Source organism: Neolamprologus brichardi, chromosome 1 (assembly GCF_056152115.1).
Source record: "Neolamprologus brichardi isolate AB-2024 chromosome 1, ASM5615211v1, whole genome shotgun sequence".
Classification (NCBI taxonomy): domain Eukaryota; kingdom Metazoa; phylum Chordata; class Actinopteri; order Cichliformes; family Cichlidae; genus Neolamprologus; species Neolamprologus brichardi.
In genome coordinates this window covers 15,947,342-15,968,297 of record NC_142104.1, presented here as the reverse complement: position 1 = coordinate 15,968,297, position 20,956 = coordinate 15,947,342, and the positions used below count along the sequence as shown (strand labels likewise).

General features: G+C 39.4%; 1 protein-coding gene and 1 pseudogene across 2 annotated transcripts in view; one reads left to right on the top strand and one right to left on the bottom strand.

The window, feature by feature from the left end:
• The window catches only part of LOC102783723 (CUB and sushi domain-containing protein 1-like), a 448,866-nt gene that overhangs the window by 57,244 nt on the left and 370,666 nt on the right, over nucleotides 1-20,956 (bottom strand). For both annotated transcript variants that reach the window (XM_035905239.2, XM_087837652.1), the window contains exons 33-45: nucleotides 18,532-18,648; nucleotides 18,294-18,407; nucleotides 16,416-16,511; nucleotides 16,068-16,271; nucleotides 14,998-15,122; nucleotides 14,792-14,888; nucleotides 13,819-13,923; nucleotides 9,013-9,131; nucleotides 8,630-8,699; nucleotides 7,982-8,098; nucleotides 7,273-7,482; nucleotides 5,115-5,303; nucleotides 4,664-4,841 (exon numbers count right to left, since the gene is read on the bottom strand). In XM_035905239.2, coding sequence (XP_035761132.2) covers nucleotides 4,664-4,841; nucleotides 5,115-5,303; nucleotides 7,273-7,482; nucleotides 7,982-8,098; nucleotides 8,630-8,699; nucleotides 9,013-9,131; nucleotides 13,819-13,923; nucleotides 14,792-14,888; nucleotides 14,998-15,122; nucleotides 16,068-16,271; nucleotides 16,416-16,511; nucleotides 18,294-18,407; nucleotides 18,532-18,648 — 1,741 coding nt within the window. The remainder of the gene's footprint in view (nucleotides 1-4,663; nucleotides 4,842-5,114; nucleotides 5,304-7,272; nucleotides 7,483-7,981; nucleotides 8,099-8,629; nucleotides 8,700-9,012; nucleotides 9,132-13,818; nucleotides 13,924-14,791; nucleotides 14,889-14,997; nucleotides 15,123-16,067; nucleotides 16,272-16,415; nucleotides 16,512-18,293; nucleotides 18,408-18,531; nucleotides 18,649-20,956) is intronic.
• On the top strand, nucleotides 12,351-13,775 carry LOC148106399 (uncharacterized; annotated as a pseudogene).

Sequence of the window (20,956 nt, the reverse complement as noted above, 5' to 3'; positions counted from 1 at the left end):
AAAGAATGAGAAGCTCTGCCTCATATTCTAGGTAAGCATTGCTTTTGGAAATGAAGGTTAAAAAATACAATAAATCAGATTTATTAAGAGTTTGCACTGTTCATCTGCTATGCACTTTGTAATACATGTGACTGACAAAATTACAGTGCAGCCAAAAAAAGGATGGTATTGAGAAGATATATAATTAGAGTGACAGGGGCTGACATGATTTAGCACCTAACAAATCCAAATGGCACATCAGATTTGGAGTCACTGGAGCTGGGCTGGAGCCTACCCCAGCTGTCTGGGGGAAAGGTAGGGTACACCTTGGACAGCACAGGCCACCCGTCCATTGCAGGGCTAACACAGAAAGACAGACAGCCACGCATGCTCACATTCAAACACATGCATGCCTTTGGACTGTGGAAGGCAAGCAAGCACAGGGATTCTATCCCAAGGGCTTTCTTACTGCGAGGTGACAGTGTTAATCACTGCACCCCTCCATCAATCATCACTCATCCATCATTCTGCACCTCTGCATCGTATTAGTAAGAAATAAATACAGGAGCCAGGACCAGTGCCAGGACCAGTTTGGCTAATGAGAGTACGGTGGCTATTACTCTGTTTTTGTTTGGCTTCATTTAGAGAGTAGGCAGTTACTGTTCCAAAAATATCAACCTAGTTACAATCTGCAGCCAAATATGTCTTCTATCAATTTGAGGTGGGGAAAAAAGGAGAAACAAACAGCTCGACTAATTAATTGTAATGTGGCTTGATTACACTGAATAAAGGCATGTGGCTCCAGAAGACATTAGACATTTGTCATTGTGCATGATGATTAGATGTGGGTAGATGAACCACTTGTGGATATTCAAACCATCAAAGCTTCATTTTTTCATGGTTATGTTTTTTACAAACCATACTTCTGTCTTCAAAGGCACACGAAGCATAATAATACACGGGAAGAATTTTACACATGATGATGAACAGAAGAGGGAGGTGATGTAATATTTGTGCATAATCATATTATAGCTATTTCAGCATAATTTCAAAATAAGTTTAAATAACTCATTTTCGATTGATGTTGGGGTTTTTACTCAAAAAAGGTAATTCATTACACATTACTCATAACTTAAAAGTAATACAGTACTTTACTTAATTGCTTAAGTACCGTAAAATGGCCTTTCCACATAATTACCAGCAATATAAACCTATAGGCCACACTCCTACACAACAGCACAAATCCCTTCCCTAATATGGACACATACACAGAAAGGAAAGCAGAAAACACAAAGCAAAAGTGAAAAACAGCCCAAACTTCAAAACAACTTCAAAGTGATCTCCACAGTGATTTTACTTTAGAAACATGAACAGGCAGAAACAGAGGCTGGAAGCCTGACTACTCATCTCTGCTTCTGACCTCCTGTTGACCTCCCTTTCCCATCATTTCGTCAACCGAGATTTGTTGTATGTAATGCGTTACTGTAATCTCATTACATTTTTCCGTAATGTAGTAAGTACTGTAAGATGTTACCATACTAAATTCTGTAATTACATTACAGTTACAATCATGTCGACACTTGCGTTACAATGGTTCCTCAGTTATCTGCACGCCAGGCAGATAGAAAAGAAAAAAGAAAAACCTCAAAAGTTTTTTTTGTTGTAAAGTGGAATGTGCATCCAGGACTGAAACGACCTTCTAACAGAACGTCTGCTCTTTGCAAGCGTGTGCACAGACAACATGCTAATGCAAAGCTAGGCCAAGAATCCAGACTGATGTTAAAGCAGATGTTGCATGCTGATCCAGCCCAGCAGCCACACCCTGATCTTCAGAATACCTTCAATCAAAGGGCAGTTTGGAAAGGAGCTGTTTTGTGGTGAGGGCATTTTACAATTTAGGATATCTGGAGATTCCAGGTGCAAAATGATGATTACATTCTGAAGCCAGGTTATTATCTTAATCTTTCTAGATATCATTTCAGTTTATAACATTTCAGACGTTATAACATTTCAGAATCCACTTTCCCCCCCGACCATATCAAAATATTGCATTGATATTGATTGAATGCTGATAATGTATAATTATTATTCTGAGCTGAGAATAAAATCTGAATTATTTACCGACATTATTCTTAATTTCATTCTCATCCACCACAGGGATATATTGAATGTGACACAAAGCATCTAAAATGCATAAAATATTGCCAGTATTATTTTTTTAAAAGTATTTAAAGAAATACTGCTTTTTTATTGAGTGTCCAGCACCATTAACTACTGTACTGTGTTACTCTGATGTTAGATCTGATGCCCACTGTTAGCAGTGGTATTTGGCAAACAGCCAAACACAACAAGTGGAAGACCACAGAGGCTGTTTGGCTTTAGTCCCTGACATCTGGATGCAGCTGCTGTCACATAAACCCCAGGGGTGTACAGGACAGAAACCAGCAAACACGGATCACTGCGATATGATGCAAACACACCAAGATAAAGAGCATTCAAAAGACATTTGTAACAAGTTTGAGTAATGACAGGCCAAAACAGGGGAAAAGGAAATCAGCGTGACCGCAAAGAGCAGCCAGTAGTAATTAACGATCACATCAGTGGGGGTTTTTGTGTGTAACAGGTAGATCTCTGACTTAACTATAAATGCAACTGGTGATTGTGAGCTTCTACTAACGGCAGCAATTTGTTGCTCAGTCTGAATCAAAGAAACGTTCTGTGAATGCACCACTCCCAAGTCCAATTTTGGCCATTTCATTAGCATTTATACTATACTATTTACTACGTAAAAAAGGACATTTTTTGAAAGCCCTTTCATTTTCAGTACAGTAATTTATTTTAAACTGAGAGCAAGTTTGCTTTTTCATATTTAGCGTGACCCGTTTTTAGACTGAACTTCCAAAATTAACCTTTGCAACTTTCATATTAAATTTAAACTATTTTTCCAGTCAATTTCTTATTAACCCAGCAGCACAAACAGTGTCTTATTCCACTTTCTGTCCGACTGAATTAGAGCATCCAAATAGTCCCAAATCATTATAAAACCTGTGGCTGCGATCTTATGCTCTTATGAGTTCAATTAGATAACGTCAGTTATCCTGTTTTATTAACAGTTCACCGCTGATGGATATAATTAAAAGTATTTCAAATACAAACTCCATCATTAAAGAAAAAAATTCAGCAGGCCTGAGTTCATATAGTAAATTTAATGTAGTCTGGTAATTCACTGTAAAACCCACTGTTCCTGTTAAATCGCTTCAATTTTCCACATGAAAAGCATATTCGTTTTTGTCTGGGTAAGTCGAAAAGTCAAAAAGAATATTAAGGAAGAAACATTTTTATAAGAGGATGTTTGAAGTGATAAGTATTAATGCCAGTAGACTCTATTTACATGCATATAATGCAGTAGACCTTTGGATTAGGTGCTCTTAAGCTGTCTAAGACCCTGGAAGGTAGATAGCATCCCACTGGGTATGAGAAAAGCACTGTGCTCCTCAGTGTCAGCCCCAGGTCACTTCCAAATATATTCATGTGTTTGAGATATAGCTACATTGAGCTATTATGTGTGAACTAATCTCACATAACCGAGTTCTTTTGGTTCCCTACAATCTATGAATGTGATTTTATGATTTTTGTTCCCTGTGAAATGTGCCAAAAACACATAAATCACTGAAATCAATTTGCAACTGCAAAATAATTCAACATAACACCTCTCCATAGCAGAATCCATGGTTCTTTTAGCTGGCGAGATTGAAAGCGAGTAGTCACCCACTGTAAATGTATTACTTTCCCACCGCCTACATTTCTGATGCTTGCTCCCTAGAGCTTGACTCTAGAGCCTGAAATGTAAAGCCTGACCTCACCTAAGCACCAAGTATAGCTAAAACCAAAATCTGCTGGATCTTAATTTTCTTCCTCATAAATCTACTGTTTAAATCTACTGTTGTTATTCAGGAAAATTAATGCATATTAGGTGAAATTTTCTCTTGACCCAGGCGCTTTAGATCCAGCTGAGTCTTGTTAGATTGGTGAACCCAGCTCTGCCACTCTTTTCATTACATTTCCCACTCCCAACTGAATCTCATGATTACTTCCAGAGTTCCCAAGCCCTCTCTGAGTCTGCGTATGGCCTTGGTACTGAGTTAGATTGAATTGGTCAGTGGTCCCATTGTAAATGCATTGCTCTCATACACCCCGTATTACACTTACCTCCACACTGAATCCTATTATTACTGCTGAAGAGTCTGCGTATGCATTACATAGCACAGTGTATGTGTGCGTATGTACTTTATTATCTAGGTTATAGTGTATGGTCTCTGCATATGAACATATACGATAAAATTTATGTATAATTAACGTTACAGAGAAAAGTAAAAATGAATAAAAGATGATCAATACCAGGGGATAAAATTCAATATATAGCCCCAAAATATGAGGAGAATGTGTGAATGTGTGTGACACAGACAACTGAATGCATGATCTTAGTAAAAGTTGATACAGTTTTGGTGTATTCTCATTAATGTGCAGAGAGTAGACAGAGTCAAACTACACTCAAGACTTACCCATCAATGATTCAATCCCTGCATGCATGAGGCATTAAATAACACTTCTTCATTTCTGCGTGTGCAGTATATGTCTGCGTGTGTTTTTATGAATATTGAGCCATAACTATACCCAGACTTACCAGACAGCAATGTAATCGGTGACGGGTTCTGTCTGCAGTAAGGTAAAATTTATATAAACTCCATGTCCGTGGGGAACAGTGATGAGCCAGCTGCAATCTTGGGAGTTTGGATATTCATTTGGGTACTGAGGTGAGTAGATGGTCCCATTTTCAGCTGTGACATTATAGCCACAAGGAGCTGTAAAAAGCAGAATTATAACATAATTTTCACTTTTTTTAAAATGCTAAAAAATGTAATTAATAGTCTGGAACAAGAAGCGACAGAAGTGACAGAATGATAATTTTACAAATAATTTATCCAGTAAATGTTCCAAGTGACATAAGTGACTTACTAATTAATTGTTTACAATGTCGACTTGTGATGCAGGTGAAATAATTTTTTTTTTCCATTTTCTAAATGTCTACATTAGAAATTGCAACTGCTTGTTTAGTAAGGGTGACTTATTCTTACCCTCACATCGTGGAAATGGGTGGTTCCACTTCCGGTTGATACCATGCAGGCATGTTAGCACTGTGTGTCCAATCAAAACATAACCAGGGTAGCACTGAAAAGTTATAGATTGCCCAGCGCTGTAATCATTGTTGATGATGTCACCGTTTGCAAAAGGAAATGGATCATGGCAGTTTTGAAGTTGGTAGCCTACAGATAGAGATAAGAGATATATGTGAGGGTAGGTAGAGATATGTGAAGCTGGGGAAGAAAAAAGTAATTTATTTTTCCAAGTTTCTTACATTTTTAAAATTTTCTGTCTACTGGTAATGGATTTGAGGTAAACTGAAAAGAATCTCTGACCCACAGAGACAACAAGTAATAGCTAATGCAGCAACATCAATAGATGTGATCTCCTCCTACACAGTTATCGGGCAAAGGTATACACGGGATTCTAGCACTTGCCTGAGGAAATGTCAGTACCACAGGTATATTTAGGGCAGTTCTCACTCTGCGTGAGTGTCATGGCAAGTCAAGCTCCTTCATTAAATGTGCCACTGACAGAGAGCAGAGGTGTTTGATATCGGAATCCCAATTGTTACAAAAGGCTAGAGAGAAAAGCAGCACCTAAAAACACTAGGACAAGCATTCAGCACCTGGTAAATACAAATTGTGTCTGCTGCACTAGACAGCATCCACAATGCAGATTGTGCAAAATGCTCTTGGGTGTGGTCTATGCTGGTAGCAGCAGGCTGTAAAAGGTAGGAAAGAATGGCTTAACATGCATTTGAGGTGCAGGATGTGCAGGATGTGCAAGACTTCAAGTCCAAGCAGGACATGCAACAAATAATACAGCTGATCCTAGCTAAACAAAAGCTAATAAGGTTAACAGATCATTGCAGAAATAGAACAGAAGAGAAAGAAAGATGTGATAGACGCAGAGTTCTCATAAGAGAGCAACAATGAGATGAGTGAATATGAAAGGATATGGCACCACAGAAATTCATGGAGGTAATAAAGAACTATGGTGATTGTGGAAAATGAAGGCCAAAAGATGTGCACTTGGAAGGAGTATTACTTGCAGCAATGAAACTACAGCCAAGAATGTGGTTCCAACAGATTCCCAGGGCAACATTTAAACTTTCTATGTACAAAAGTGTACTTAAAAGGTGCAGCAATGTCATCGTGCCAAAACCTAAAACTGGAATAAGAACTCCCTTAAGCTTTTATAAGCGACATTTGAGTTGAAATGTGTGTGTATGTATTCACACTGATTTTTTGGCATAGAGTGCTTATCCAACTTAGCTTTTAATAATTTGCTTGCAGCTATTAAGCCTTTTTAACTGTAAACATGTTATGCCCTTGAATACAAAACCAGAGTGTGTACGTAATATTGAGAAAGCATGCACCGAGGTTGGAGGTGGTGTTGTGGACCTCTGTCTGCATTGCATCTTCTCATCAAAGAACTGTTAAAAAAAGCATCTGGTGCAACTCCACGTGAGGAGGCTTGTCTGCATCCTCTACGAACAACAGCGGGATAACAGTGATACTGACTGCAGTGCTAGAGGACTTACCATTCCGAATCGGAGGAAAAAAGGGAACTCACATTCATGCGCACATGATTTGTGAGTTTGCTTATTTGAAATTGAATAAGCCTTGTTCTAGTTATGCTGGCATATAGGCCCACAGTGCATCTCTTGTGTCTTTGAAGTGAAGCACTTAGGGCTACAAGTAAAGCCTGCTGGACAAGATGCCAGTCTCTCACAGGGGCTTACTAACAATCCATCATTTTTAATGATGAGAGGAAAGCCATGAGGTTTTTAAGTCTTTAGCATGACTCATTCATGGATCAAAGCTCAAAACCTCATAGCAATACTTTCTTTCTTGGAGTTGTGAAAGCTTTGCAGTGTGGCTACTAGGTTTGGGATATTAATTTATTCAGAGCATTTGAGCAGACCATTTTTATGAATCATTGCATTGAATAAATTTGGACAAACTAAACAATGGGACTCATTTCAACACAGGTCTGTTATCATAGTGATCCTTGTGGGACTGTAAATGCCTGCAGTAATAATTCAGGGTCTGATATCTGTAAAGACTGTATTGACTAAAAAAAACCCCAAACCAAAACAAACAAACAAAAGAGATCTAAAAAGAGAAAAACCACCCATCAACTCACCCTGATAGGTCAGTTTGAATCCTGGCCGGTTCTCTGAGTGGTCACTGTAGAAGTGGATGATCGTCAGGTGGGTAGTGCTCAGTAAAGGGGGTGGGAGCTGTGAGCCAGTAAACTGACCAATAAGGGATGAGCTGTGCTGTGGACCAGCCCTGACTTCTAGGAAGTCATGGTTGTCTTCTGAAGAGAAGTTTTGGAACTGAATATGAGCTCCTGTAATGCAAATTATAAAGACACATGCTATAAACGACTATATAAAAGACCTGATAGTACATTATTTCAATACTAAGAAGAACTTTAATTTACTTGCATAATGTGCACACAGCATACACACATGGTGCACGTTTACTAATTGAGCGCAATACGTTTACATGGTTTGAAATATTTTTGTCTATTTTCACTGCAATATTTTTTGACTATTTTATTGTGTTTTTTGTACATGATAACTTGCATCAAAAATACAACATACATTTATTGCCAACATTTATTCTTTTTTTAAATTTACATACTTTTTGCAAATGTATATCATACACAAAAAATAATAAATACTACGCCCCCCTAAAATTTCCAGTTCCTGTATTTACCAGCACATAGCAAACAAATATATAGATATAAATCTGCTGCAGATTCCGTGCTACAAACAACTTAGCCAGCAGATGTACTGAAAGTGACACCTATTTTTTAGGAATGCTCTTACATCCATACTACTTACCATATCCAGTTGGCAGGGTGATTTGCCAGGTGCAGTCCAGGTTGCCGGGGTAGTTACCAGGGAAACCTGGACTAAGGATGACACCACTCATTTCAGTCAGCACCCCACCACAACGAGCTGAAAACACAGGGAAAACAAACACACTGTTAACACTGAACAATGTAGTTTAAAGATCACTGCTTCGACAGTAAAGTTCAAGTGATGTGTTTTTCACAAAATTCTGTAAATTCATCAGCCACAGTGGTGAATAATACATATCTTTTTAAGTAAGAGCCTTGTTATGGCATCCTTTTCTATAGATATTTTTTGGACATAAAAGGGTTGATGCAAATATCTCTTACAGAAATAGGTAAAGCAGGTCTGGAAAGCTGGTCCTGACATGTCAAGTTGAGTTTAACTGGAACTGGCTTCTGAGATCTTTTACCAAGGACTGAATTATTTAAGTCTCCATGCAAACATAAAGGTTACACAACACTATTGCATAAAAGGTACAAACAACACACACACACATAAGTAAACATATCCAGTGTGCCTGAGTACTTATGTCACTTTGATACACCAGTAGGACATATTTTCTTCCAAACTGAATCGCTCACTCGTAACACAATTTAGCCAGCGGTGCAGTGTATTTGCATTTGAGCGCGTTACCTATGCATAGAGGGGGTGGGTAGTTCCATCGACGCACTGTCCCGGGCATGCAGGAAATGTGAGAGTGACCCTGAAAGTAATCACACAGTGGTTAAACTTGTTAAAAAATATGTAAGTGTAAGGAATGCTGATATATCTTCACCAGGTAACTGTATTCTTTTTCCTTTTTTTGTACAAAAAAAAAAGGGTTTTTTAAAGGAAGTGGAAGCAAAGGCATAACAATGGCATTTTTCAACACCGGAAAATTCATATGTAATAAGCATCTGATGTTTTAATACTCCTAAATAAATACATGAAAACCCATGACCTACTATATGACACCACGGTAAAAAATATTTTTGAACATTTGTCTAATGGTCAGTTTGTGTGAGTGTGTTCATTACCTGCAGAGTGTAACCAGGTTCACAACTGAATGCCACCACCTCATTGACCATATATCTGTCTCCAGTTTTAATTCCATTGGCTGGGATCATTGGTTCTGGACAAGTGGTAAGTCCAACCGCTGTAACAATCAATGAAATGAACAAAAACACAATGAACTATGTTATTACTATTCATAATTTCACTGTTATTTCGTCTTCTCGCTCTCCGGGTCCATTCATGTGTTTTGGACTTGAGCACATAGACAGAAAATGTAAGAGTGATGTTGTCATCAGTTCTAAAAGTTTTACGCAGACATGGAAAATCAATGTTTGTCCTTATAGTCGTTCATCTTATGGCCAACTAAAATCGTTTTATTTTCCCTGTGCTCTCTGCTAAACTTCAACTGCAGTATCTCCAGGAAGCCTTTCCTGTCTTCCTCATTCACCTGTATGTGACCTTTATCTTGACATGAACAAACTGATTATAAAACAACATCACAGCAAACACACAAGTTTACCCAAGTTTATAAGTTGTTTTTTTTTGTATTAGACAGTTGTTTGTATACCCCAAAATAGTGTGTCTGAGCAGGCTGGCTTTTTATAATTATAGAGATTAATTTGATGGATATATAATTCACAAGATTAAGTCACAAAAGCTCTAATGTCTTTTTGTCATACACAAAAGCTCATTTTAGAATTGACAGCTAGTACAATGATAAAGCGTGAACTTTTTCGATGTCAACAGCAGCTTCTGAGACGTGCTTAAAAATATGTGAAGGTAACACAATGACTTTTGGTTATGTATTCCCAACACAATAAAGGTTAAACACATCCTTAATAAGTTTGACAGCAGCAGGCCCTTATCAAATAGCATCGGTAGGAGTGTATCTGTGTGTTCATTTGTGTGTGTGTGTGTGTGTGTGTGTGTGTGTCAGTGCAGACGTTTGTGGAAACTTCCGCAGGAGCCTGCCCCAGAGCGGTTACCATGGCAACAAAGGGGTGGGAGAGGGATAGAGAGCGAAAGAAGAGGAGACAGAGGGGTGAATGTTTGTATCTGTGTGTGTGTGTGCGTGTGTGTGTGTGGACTTGTTGGTTCATTATCTACCTTCCTACCAGCAAAACGTTGCGAGCCCACTGAGCTTACATGCATGCCCACACACACACACACACACACACACACACACACACACACACACACACACACACACACACACAGGCTCACCACCACATGCACACGCATCCAGGTGGCCGAGATTCACTGAATGACATTTGTGAGTGTGTGCGCATGAGCGACTTGTACATGAGAAAGTGCTTGAAGAAGAACTGAAGGGTACTTCTTTTTTTTTAGATGGACCAAAAGTGAAAAAGCTGCGGGAGACTCTACACACACGCATACACACACAGTGTATTATTATGCAGAGAATCAGCGGGCTGTCATGACAACTGATCAATGAAAGTATTCCATTTGGCTGACCATCTTTCTCTCTCTGTGTGCGAGCGCACTGTTTTTCCCCGGGAATGAGGGAGCAGTAATGCCCTGTGAAATGCTGACAGCACCACAAACCACTCCACTAGGGCCACTAGACTACGACTAGACAGTGTCAGCATTTAAGTCTAACTGACTGGATTTACAATACTTTTGTTCCAGTTTATGTGAGGACAGGCAAGGGAAAAAGATCCCTCTTTCTGGCCTTCAGATGAAACACCCTCTAGTCTGCCTAAAATTATGAAAATATAATTACAAAATTCACGTCTTCAGGAGACGTTTTCTGCCCACTTATACACGCTCCCACGCTGAAATTTTTTTTACCTGTGAATGTTTGATATTTTTCTTCCTATAGAAAACCTAGAGTAAATACATGGAAAATATGCAAAAGATAGCTTCCATAACAGTGTTTGTGACGTCTGGTTGTGAGGTGTTGATTGAGGTGCTATGGCTGTCATCATGTTGTACACACACAGAGGTGATCATATTTGGATAAAAGGGGAGAGTGCTAAGATGTCAGCAACTTTACCCATCCAGATACATCCATTTAAAGTATTTAAAGTAACCTGCTAATTAGCAATATGTAACAAACAAATCAAATAGTCATGGTTTGTTTTTGGAACTCCTGATAAAAGTTTCTGTTACTCAGATTGCCTCTTGGGAAATCAGAAGACGGTGCAGCGAAAGATGGGTGAATAAGAGATATTGTTCCAGAAATAGTTTTATCATTTGAGTTTTGATTGTGAATTTGAAGATCATAAAGTTGAAATCATCAGTAAGAGTTTAGTCTTTTAATGTCTTGCAAGTTTTTTTAAAAAAAAATAGCGTTTAAAAGAAGGATCAAATCAAAGTATCAACTGTGGTCAAATAATAATTTTGATGCATCTATTCTGATCACCTTTTGAACAGGTACGTTGACTCATCTCTGGAAAACTTTCTGTTTAATAAAAAAGTTAAAAGCCTACTTTGTGTTGGGGTCTCCTGTACAGAACCTCTCTGGAAGGCAAACATCTGCTACATAATGAAGAGCTGACAATCATTTTAAGATAAGTAAAAATCTAGTGTGAAACCTGCAAGATATTTTTTAAGGTGCTCTGGGAAGGAACTGGCTTCCATGAAAAGAACAAAAAGATTTCATTCCAGTAAACAAAATTAAATATAATGTACTGTGTTGGTATTTGGCATATATTTGAAAACATTACTTGAGAAGACAGAAATGCTACAAGGACACATGGTCGTAAGAATATGGACAACAGTGAAGATTTGTGTCCTTCACTTTTTTTCCCTTAGCCTTTCACTCTAACCTTACCTATCATTTATCGTCTGACTCCTCCCTTTTCCTTCTCTACCCTCCCCTGAGCCCCGCCTCAACAATCTCTGTGTATCCATTATTAACAGCCAAGTTGAAAAGATGCAGAGATTAAGGTCCATACCTGAGGCCTTGGAAACTGCTAAGCAAAGACTCACAGCCTTGGCCAGCTGCTTGAAGATGTACAACAGAGAGATAGAAGGCAGGAGAATGAACCAGCTGTTCTCCACAGAATGAGCCAAGGTGTACTCTCAGTGGCAGGGGAACAATATGAGAACAGCATCACCAAGGCTGGAGAGGGAGCAATACTTCTCCCTGATGGGAGAAGGACACAACCCGTAACAACAATGCTCAGTGGCTAGTGGATCTAAGAGCAGACCACAGCAACCTCCCTGAACAGGGTCCAGCAACCATCACAGTGGCAGACATCCAAGAAAGGGTCTCCAGTATGAAGAATTGGACAGCACCAGGCCCTCACATGGTTCACACCTACTGGCTGACTGCACTCCATGAGTGTCTGGCAGCACAGATGAACCAGCTGCTAGTTGACGAGAGACACCCGGAATGGCTAACCGAAGGCCAGACAGACCTGATCCTCAAGGACCCCCAAAGGGACCGCTCCCATCCAACTACCGACCAATAACCTGCCTTAGTACCACATGGACGCTCCTGTCAGGCATCATAGCGGCCGAGCTACCAGAAGGCAACATTGCAGACATAGAGGACAGTTACAAGCACCTGGGGATCCCACAGGCAAATTGGAACCATGAAGAGGCTGCTAGGAAAGCTGCAACCACCAAGTAGCTGCAGAGGATAAGGCAAGTCCTGAGGAGGCAGCTGAACGGTAAGAACAAGATCCAGGCTATCAACACCTACACCCTACTGGTGATCAGGTACCCTGCTGGGATAATAAGCTGGCCAAAGGAGGCGATAGAAGCTACTGACATCAAGACCAGGAAGCTCCTGATCATGCATGGAGGGGTTCACCCCGAGTCCAGCACCCTGAGGCTATATGCTAAGCGGAAGGAAGGAGGCCGGGGACTGGTGAGTGTCAGCACCACAGTCCAGAATGAGACAGCCAACGTCCATGAATACATCAGGAGGATGGCTCCAACCGACTCCGTGCTCAGTGAATTCCTCAGGCAGCAGAAACTCAAGAAAGAGGAGGAAGAGGAGGAACCATCAAGGAAGGACAGGCCTCTGCATGGTATGTACCACCAGCAGATAGATGAAGTAGCTGACATCCAGAAATCCTACCAGTGGCTGGATAAAGCTGGACTGAAAGACAGCACAGAAGCACTAATCATGGCAGCACACAGCTCTGAGCACAAGATCCATAGAGGCTGGGGTCTACCACACCAGGCAAGATGTGTGTGTGTACACACAGAAGCAATATAGCACCCCTAAAATGACCAATCTTGCTAGTTTGTGTGCATCAACATGCCCACACCAAGGAATTCAGAGCGTAGCAAAACACAGACAACGGAGGCTCAAATATGTGCACTCTCTACACACACAGAGAAATGCACGTATTCACACAAACACTGAAACCCCCATGCATATTTACAAAAGGGGACATGTTCATTGATCTAGAAGTGATTCTAAGTTAAAACAACTACAAAGGACTAAAAAGCACAACCATGCTCTGACGGGTGTGTAAAAGCATGATGTTAATATCTGTGTCTATACCTTTCTCCATCTACATATTTGTGTGTGTATGTGCACGCAAGTGAGTGTGTGTCTAAGTCTACTTGATTCTGTTATGTCCCTCCAGGTGAGCATTCTGCATGTGTGCTCCAGTGTGGGTCTCAGTATGTGTGTATGCTCTCAGGCAGTACCAGTTCAGGTCACTGACTCTTGCTATTTAATGTTAAAGTTCTGGCTGTATTGTTGTCTGTGTGCATTTGTAGATTCTTGAAAGAAGAGACCCAAAATCGATTCAATTCTTGGTTCTTGTGCATCAACGAGTATGTTCTTTCCAGCCAATGAATCTAGCATTGCATTGTGCTATCCTAGTATGAATATTACTTACTTTTGTATTCTAGGTGAAAGCCTGCTGCCACCACACTGATGTCACTTTGAAAGTGAAGAAGGAGCTGATTGGATGTTGAGTTGAGGAGAGCAGGAGCTGTTGTCCCTGAAAAAAACACAAAAAATAAAGATATCATAGACCGGGTGAATGATTAGAAAAAGCATTAAAGTTTGAGGAATATAATATTACATATACAGGAAGGAATCCCTTTCTACGCAATGGTGCTGCTTTTTCAGCAAGACTTAGACTATAAGTTTTATTTAAATCCCAGGACTAGCTGGGAAATTATGTGCAGAGAAGGTGAACAACCCCTCACCCTCCATGGATAGCTAGCATTTTAGTGTCCTTATGTGAAGCGGCCCTTATCTGCCCCAGTGAAGCTGCTCAGTGGTCAACACCAGATCACTGTGGTTATAGTGGGTAGCTCCCCGGTGTGCCTTCCATAGAAGGGCGCAGTCAGTTGTGTGTGGGTGGGTGTGTGCGTTGCCCTATGGGCAACATGTTTTATGTGTGATAGCTGTGTGACAGGTATGTGCTTGGGGCAGGTCACAGGGGAAACTCTGCAGGGAAATCATAAAAGGTTAGATCATTCTTTATCCCTGCCTGTCTTCTTTCTATCCCTTTTTCATTTTCCTTTTCCTCCACCTTCAGTCTCATGGTGACACTCTTCTTACTGACTGCTTAGAATTGGAAGAATTCTGTGTCTTAAAAAGATTTATTCTTTATTTAAGATATATATCATATTTTTGGTATTACAACTCATCCATCACAGCTCTCCGGTGTATGCCATATGTGTGTGTATCTATAGTTTAAGAGCTGCCATATCTAATTCATCATAGATCTTGTGTGTTTGTGTGTGTGTCTATCCATAGTTTAGAAGCTGTCATCTCTCATCCATCATAGGATATTGTTTGCATGTGTGTCTGTGCATAACTTAATGCATTTAGGTGCATGTGTGAGCATGCTGTCTTACCAGAAAATGACCCTAATTTGGGAGCTGTCATGTCTCCTCCATCGTAGATCTCCAGAGAGTCCCAGTTGTGCTCAGTAGCAAATGTCATTACTTGGATCTAAATAGCCAACAATGATAATAAATGAACACAACAGCCAACAGCTTCCTCCAAAATTAGTGTATATCCAGTAGACTATGCATTTATATTTAAGTGTATATATCTGTACCTGAATCCCAGCCCCTTCACTGACATGAATCCTCCACAGACAATTGAGACTGTTTGGGTAGGGTTCAGGATAGCCAGGAGACAGTATTGTCCCGCGACGTTCAGTCAAATTACCACTGCAGGGAACTAGAATGAAGACATAAAATCCACAATTCTTGGCAAAACATTATAACTAAATGCCAACAGATGGGGCAGGATATTGGAATATGGCTCTTCGTTCCTAAAAACACACAATATGGTCTTCAAATTATAACAACAGTGAGTCAGACAGGAAAAATAGGAAAACAAACACCTTTTATGGCATAAACTGAGGTGAAAGTTGAGTCTTTTTACAAAAAACACAGCTCTCAACAGGAACGCTAGAGTTCACACGGATGCATTTAGCTTTAAAATTAAACTTCAATCATTACTCTCATTAACTAGTACAAGATGCTTCACAGAAAGGACTAATTACTCAAGGCCTTTTTTCATCTGCGTTTTCATCAGTGCTCTCTGGGGATTTTAAATGTCATCAGTGAAGTATCCCAGAATGCACTGCATCCCAACGAGTATGACATTGATGGTGACGAGCTTAGGCTTAATGCTGTTGTTTGTTTCAGAGGACAGCTGTTAAGTTGTTTTATTAATTTTTCTATGGGTTTTTTTTTCAGGTAGTCCTTCAGTCTTTCGCTTATCCAGATTTTGCATTAATACTAAATAATACTCAAGTCTGCACAGACCTGTTCAGGGATCTAAGGTCCTGCTTGCTGGGTGACATCAAGCAGTCATACTGATGACTCTCACCCTGGCTCTCAAAATGACAGTTGGCAATGTTTACAGTCATGCCAGGGAAAACAGCCATATCTCCCTTTGGTTATCTATTGTTATCTCCTTTGTTGTGTTTCAAATGTGATATCATTCTAACTGGAAGATAAAACTGGATCATTGATTTGAAAGAGATATTTTTTTGCTGTCAGTCTGTTTGATGGTTAAAGTCAAACTACGTGTGGCCTTTGGGGTCCTTTGCACGGATATCCAAAATTATAAACAACTGGAGACTTTATTGATGCATAAGACAATTGCTAGTCTTACCTATACAAGTTGGTGTTGTTGTGTTCCACTGCGCGAGGGCACCTGGTACCGCCTGGCACCGAATCGCATTGGATCCCTTTAATAGATATCCTGGATTGCACTCAAACCGAACCACAGAGCCCACTGAGAACTCTGAACCAATCCGCCTGCCATACCGAGGCTCAGGTACTGAACTGCACTGGCTGTCACTGGTCCGAGGGACAGCTACAATAATGAGAGGAATTACATGATTCAAGATGAGGAAAGACGGGAAATAAACATATGAGCAGGGAGACTTTGAAGTTGATCTTGAATTGAACATATGTTATTGTGTTTAAGTGAACACATGTCAAACACAGAGAGAATTACCTTGGTAGACAAAGTGAAAGCCTCTAGCTGACTGGCCACTTTTAGCATTGAACCGGAGCATGATCTGATTGGAAGTTGCCAATGGCAGCGTCTCTCCTGAGAAAAAAACAAAACAAAACACATATCTCACAATGATTTCAAAATGAATTTTAATCCAAAAACGTTTTTGTAGAAGCTTTAAAAGTAGAAGACAACAGCAACAACATACAGATCCTTTTTAAACCTACATGTGCTACAAAGATACAGACTCTCAGTTCCACAAACATTCACTGTGCATTTAAGTATATGTTAAGTGCCTATATATTTAAGAGTACCAGCTTCCATTCATAACTCAGCAATAAGCAGGGTTTTTCATTCTTTTTCGCCTTTTGGTAAAATATGTGCCTCACAAGAATTAAAATGCAAAACAAAGACGCACACACACGTGCACACACCATCTCAGCAGGCATACACAAACAGAGATTTATATGCACACACATACGCAGGCAAATGAAGTAACAGTGATAAATGGGTAAAACATGGCCTGGTGTGGCTGACATTTAGAACCATCATTAGCAGCACGGGGATCAGGATGTGTGTGCGTATGTGTAAGTCTGGTATGTGTGTATGTGAGTTAATATGTTTGTGAGTCAGGATAATCAGTCAGTAAGGTGGAACAATGTGCTACAAAGCTGTTTGCCCCCTTTTTTCTTGTGTATGCGTGTGTGTGCACATGTGAATGCGTGCGTGAGTAACGGGTAATGATGCGGATAACATTATTTTGTAAAGCGTGGTATATTTCATTCGTTTTCAGCCAAAAAGAAAAAAAAACAACGCAAAAAAACCCAAATGAACTTCAAGGTACGAGTCATTCATTCTATATATACCATTACCAATTAAATTAGACGGGTTGTATTTATCAGAAAAAAGGCAGCTACATCCAGTCAACACAAATAAGTCTCACTGATCTATGAGCACAAAAAAGCAAAAATGTAAGCTCGCTTGTCTTTTTATCAAACTCTAAACCACTCCAGTATTATAAAGAACTTTACTCGTAGTTGTAGTTACATTGTTTACTAAACACAGTCATTTTCTTCCCTTATAATTCTACAAGCGAAAGGAGGTAGCAAAAGTGGGGGAAAAAAAGAATAAACACAAGAAAGAAAATATTCTGAAAGTTATGATTTTGACATAAAGGAACTAAACGTCACTTCTAAGGGGATTCCCCTGCAGCGTGCCTCCAGGCCATAACACACGAAATTCACACAAAAGTTAAACTCTGAGGCGATGCCTTCGCATTTTACCAGCAACGATGTTAATCATTATATTTTTTTATTTATTTAACAAATTATTATTAATATCCTTTGATCTAGATCAAATTTGTCATATCTTTCTATTTCCATCCATCTGTATTACTGTGTAAAGACTCAAAACATTGGCAAGCTGGGGTGACTCAAAGTTGGAAGATAAGAAAACCCATGGAGGATTCTGTTAAGGAGTATCAGTGCTACTGTATGTTGTATGGCCCCAGTGAGACGCTTTCCACTGCTGATTTCCTCTTGTAAAGATAACCCGTAATGGATTTTCACCAAATACATCACTGTCAAATAAATTGTGATAACGACCACTGGTGCTGTGTTCTACAGCCCCCCAGAGCTGCTTTCTTACAGAAGATTTCATTATTTTCCTCTTTCGAAAACAGCTCAACAGTGCAAAAAAAAAAAAGGGAAAATTGTAGGTGGGGCAGCTTTTCAAAAGTATAATATCATGCATATATAACTGAAAAAACAATAAAACAACAGTTTCTTTGATGACAATATAATATTAAAAAAATTAAAAACTGCATTCCTCAGGCTGTGTCTGGCTGTTTCTGGCACTATAGTTGATCAACAGACTCACCTGAATGTGAACCAGCCAGGGAGCTGAGCAATCGGGCGTTGTCATTGGGTCCATCAAACAGTTCCACTGAGTCATTCATTGCTGTTTGGAAGACAGCAAACTGACCAAACACCACTGGACAAAAAAAACCAGACAAATAAAAACAAATTTGGACAAATGATTATTTCAACATTTGAACAAGTCTTCAGTGCTTTGATTACAAGACTGACTGTAAGCAGTTTTGTAATTATGCACTTACCGAACTGAGGCGACACTGTGATGTAATAGGAGCAAGTCTGTTTTGTCGTGTAGTTTAAAGGATAGTTTGGAGACAAAACGACCCCTTCAGATCCACCGTACTGTCCTCCGCATGGTGCTGTACAAAGAAGGTGATTATTAGAAGCTTTTAATTTAAAAGATTTTAAAATGTAATTTAGATAATTTACAACTACAGCACAATAGCCAGATGTTTTATAAAGTAGTAAATAAACACAGTATTTGAAAATATGAATACCAAAGTACACCAAACCAGGGAATTCTAAATTAAATGAAGTCACATTGATGCACACAAATTTTGATTGTTGCAAATTGTGGAGATACTACACTACGCTGCAGTTCTTGGACATATAAAAAACGTATTATATATAGATACCGAAAGTACGTAGAATACCAACCCAATACTAATTATTCATCCAACCTGTTGTTTAGCCCAAACAGGTCACCAATCAATCACAAGGTCAACACAGAGAAACAGACAACGACCTACAGCTAGAGTCACCCGCTAAACTAACATGCAAAGAGCAGGAGGAAGTCCACGGAGGCACATGAGAACTTGCAAACTCGGCACAGAATGCCCATCCGACTGAGAGGTTTAAACCAGGAGCCTTTTTGCTGTAAGGTGACAGTGCTAAGTACTACACCAACATGCTGTCCCCAATATTAATTCATTTGATGTTAAAAAGACACAGATGCAACTTAGTATGCAGGACTTGGCATTGGTATGTAATATGATATGGTGGTGGTCATATTCATAGCGATGATTCAGGTCTGAAATCCTGTCTCTCAGAGCATTTTATCAGTGCAGCAGTAACCCCTTGCTCACTTGCATTAATGAAGTTGAGCCCTTCAGGCTCACAGCAGTCTGCTAACTATATATCCAATCAAATGTGTTTGCAATACTCTCCATGATATTTCTGCATAAGCTCCACCTGCTTTGTAAAATGATTTTAGTAGGAGTCTTAATCAACCTTGATTAAGACTCCTAGAACCTCTACAACGCCGTTAGATCAAACATGTAAATGTACGAGTAATGCAGAACTACATAATATTTATCAATTCTAAGGGTGATAAATGTTTTTGAATCTTATTGTCTTGAGAGTAATCACTCTTCCAAAATGTATATAAAAGGCAGTCCTAGGCACTATGAAATAAACTACTACCTCAGTACATTCAGCTTCTGCTAGGTAAGACTTACAGTGGAGCTATGCCATTACTTGGCTCACAGAATCATATTTTAGGATGGTTCATTAGTTAACAGCACATTTAAATACTGTTAACTGGAAACTGTCCATTCATTAGAGGATGTTTGCTTATTTGTGTTGGTTCCATAACAGACTGGAAATCTGCTTAATGGATAAAATTCTCACACGGTGTATACTGGAGCTCTCTCATGACCTTATATAATATAAATAAATATAGACAAAAGATAAACATAGCCATCATTTAGAGTACAGAACAGTGAGTTTGTTCAGTGACATGTTGTTGTACTCATCATATTTTTTATGCGTACAATGTGCACAAAGTTTAAATGTTGCTAGAAGGTTTATACTCGCATCCAAGTGCAGGAATGTCTATATTTTGGTTCTCGTTTATTTTTTTATTTCTTATCAAGTGTACTTTTCTTTCAATCTCCAGAGTGGCAGGAAAAAATCATGTGGATAAGGTGAAAAGGAAACACTCACCTCGCCCTCATTACGATCACTGAGCAAAGCCCTCAACACCCAGTGGAACTGCTCAGTGGTCAACAGATCAAAGTCTGTTTGTTCTGGACAGTCTCCAGGAGTGACACTATGCAAGTGTGATCAGTAACATATCGAAAAAGCACACGTTGACTATCAGTAACAATTATCTGAAAAAACTAAATATCAAAATTTTAAAAAAAATGTACCCTAACTTGCAGAAACCAATGCCCTTACATATCCTTAACATCAAGGGTCAGCGTAGCCTCATTGTTCCACTTCAATCTGTTTTTAAGATACAAAGAAACATAAGATAAAAAACTTGAATGCGTTAGTGTAACTTTAACGCTCTAGGTTACTGATTAGAAGGTCAGGGTTTAAAGCCCCAACACTTCCAAACTCCTACACTGAGCCTGTGAGAAAAGCCCTTAGGCCTATCTGCTCCAGGGGCAACATATCATAGCTGACCCTGGACTTTAATCTGAGGCTCTTAACAAGCTGGGACATGCAGAGGAAAAAAATATCACTATACTGTAATACACGTGAAAATAAAAGCATCCTCTTCTGCTCCACTGCTACTCTACAACTAAGGTAACAACATTTCAAGGAACATTTGGCATTAGTGGCCAAACAGTTTCATCCGCTTTGCTGCTTCAGTTATTTAGAGACATAATGTTGCAATAAAGCGTACAGATTTTAGCCATGTCTCCTTTTCATTTTTTTCCC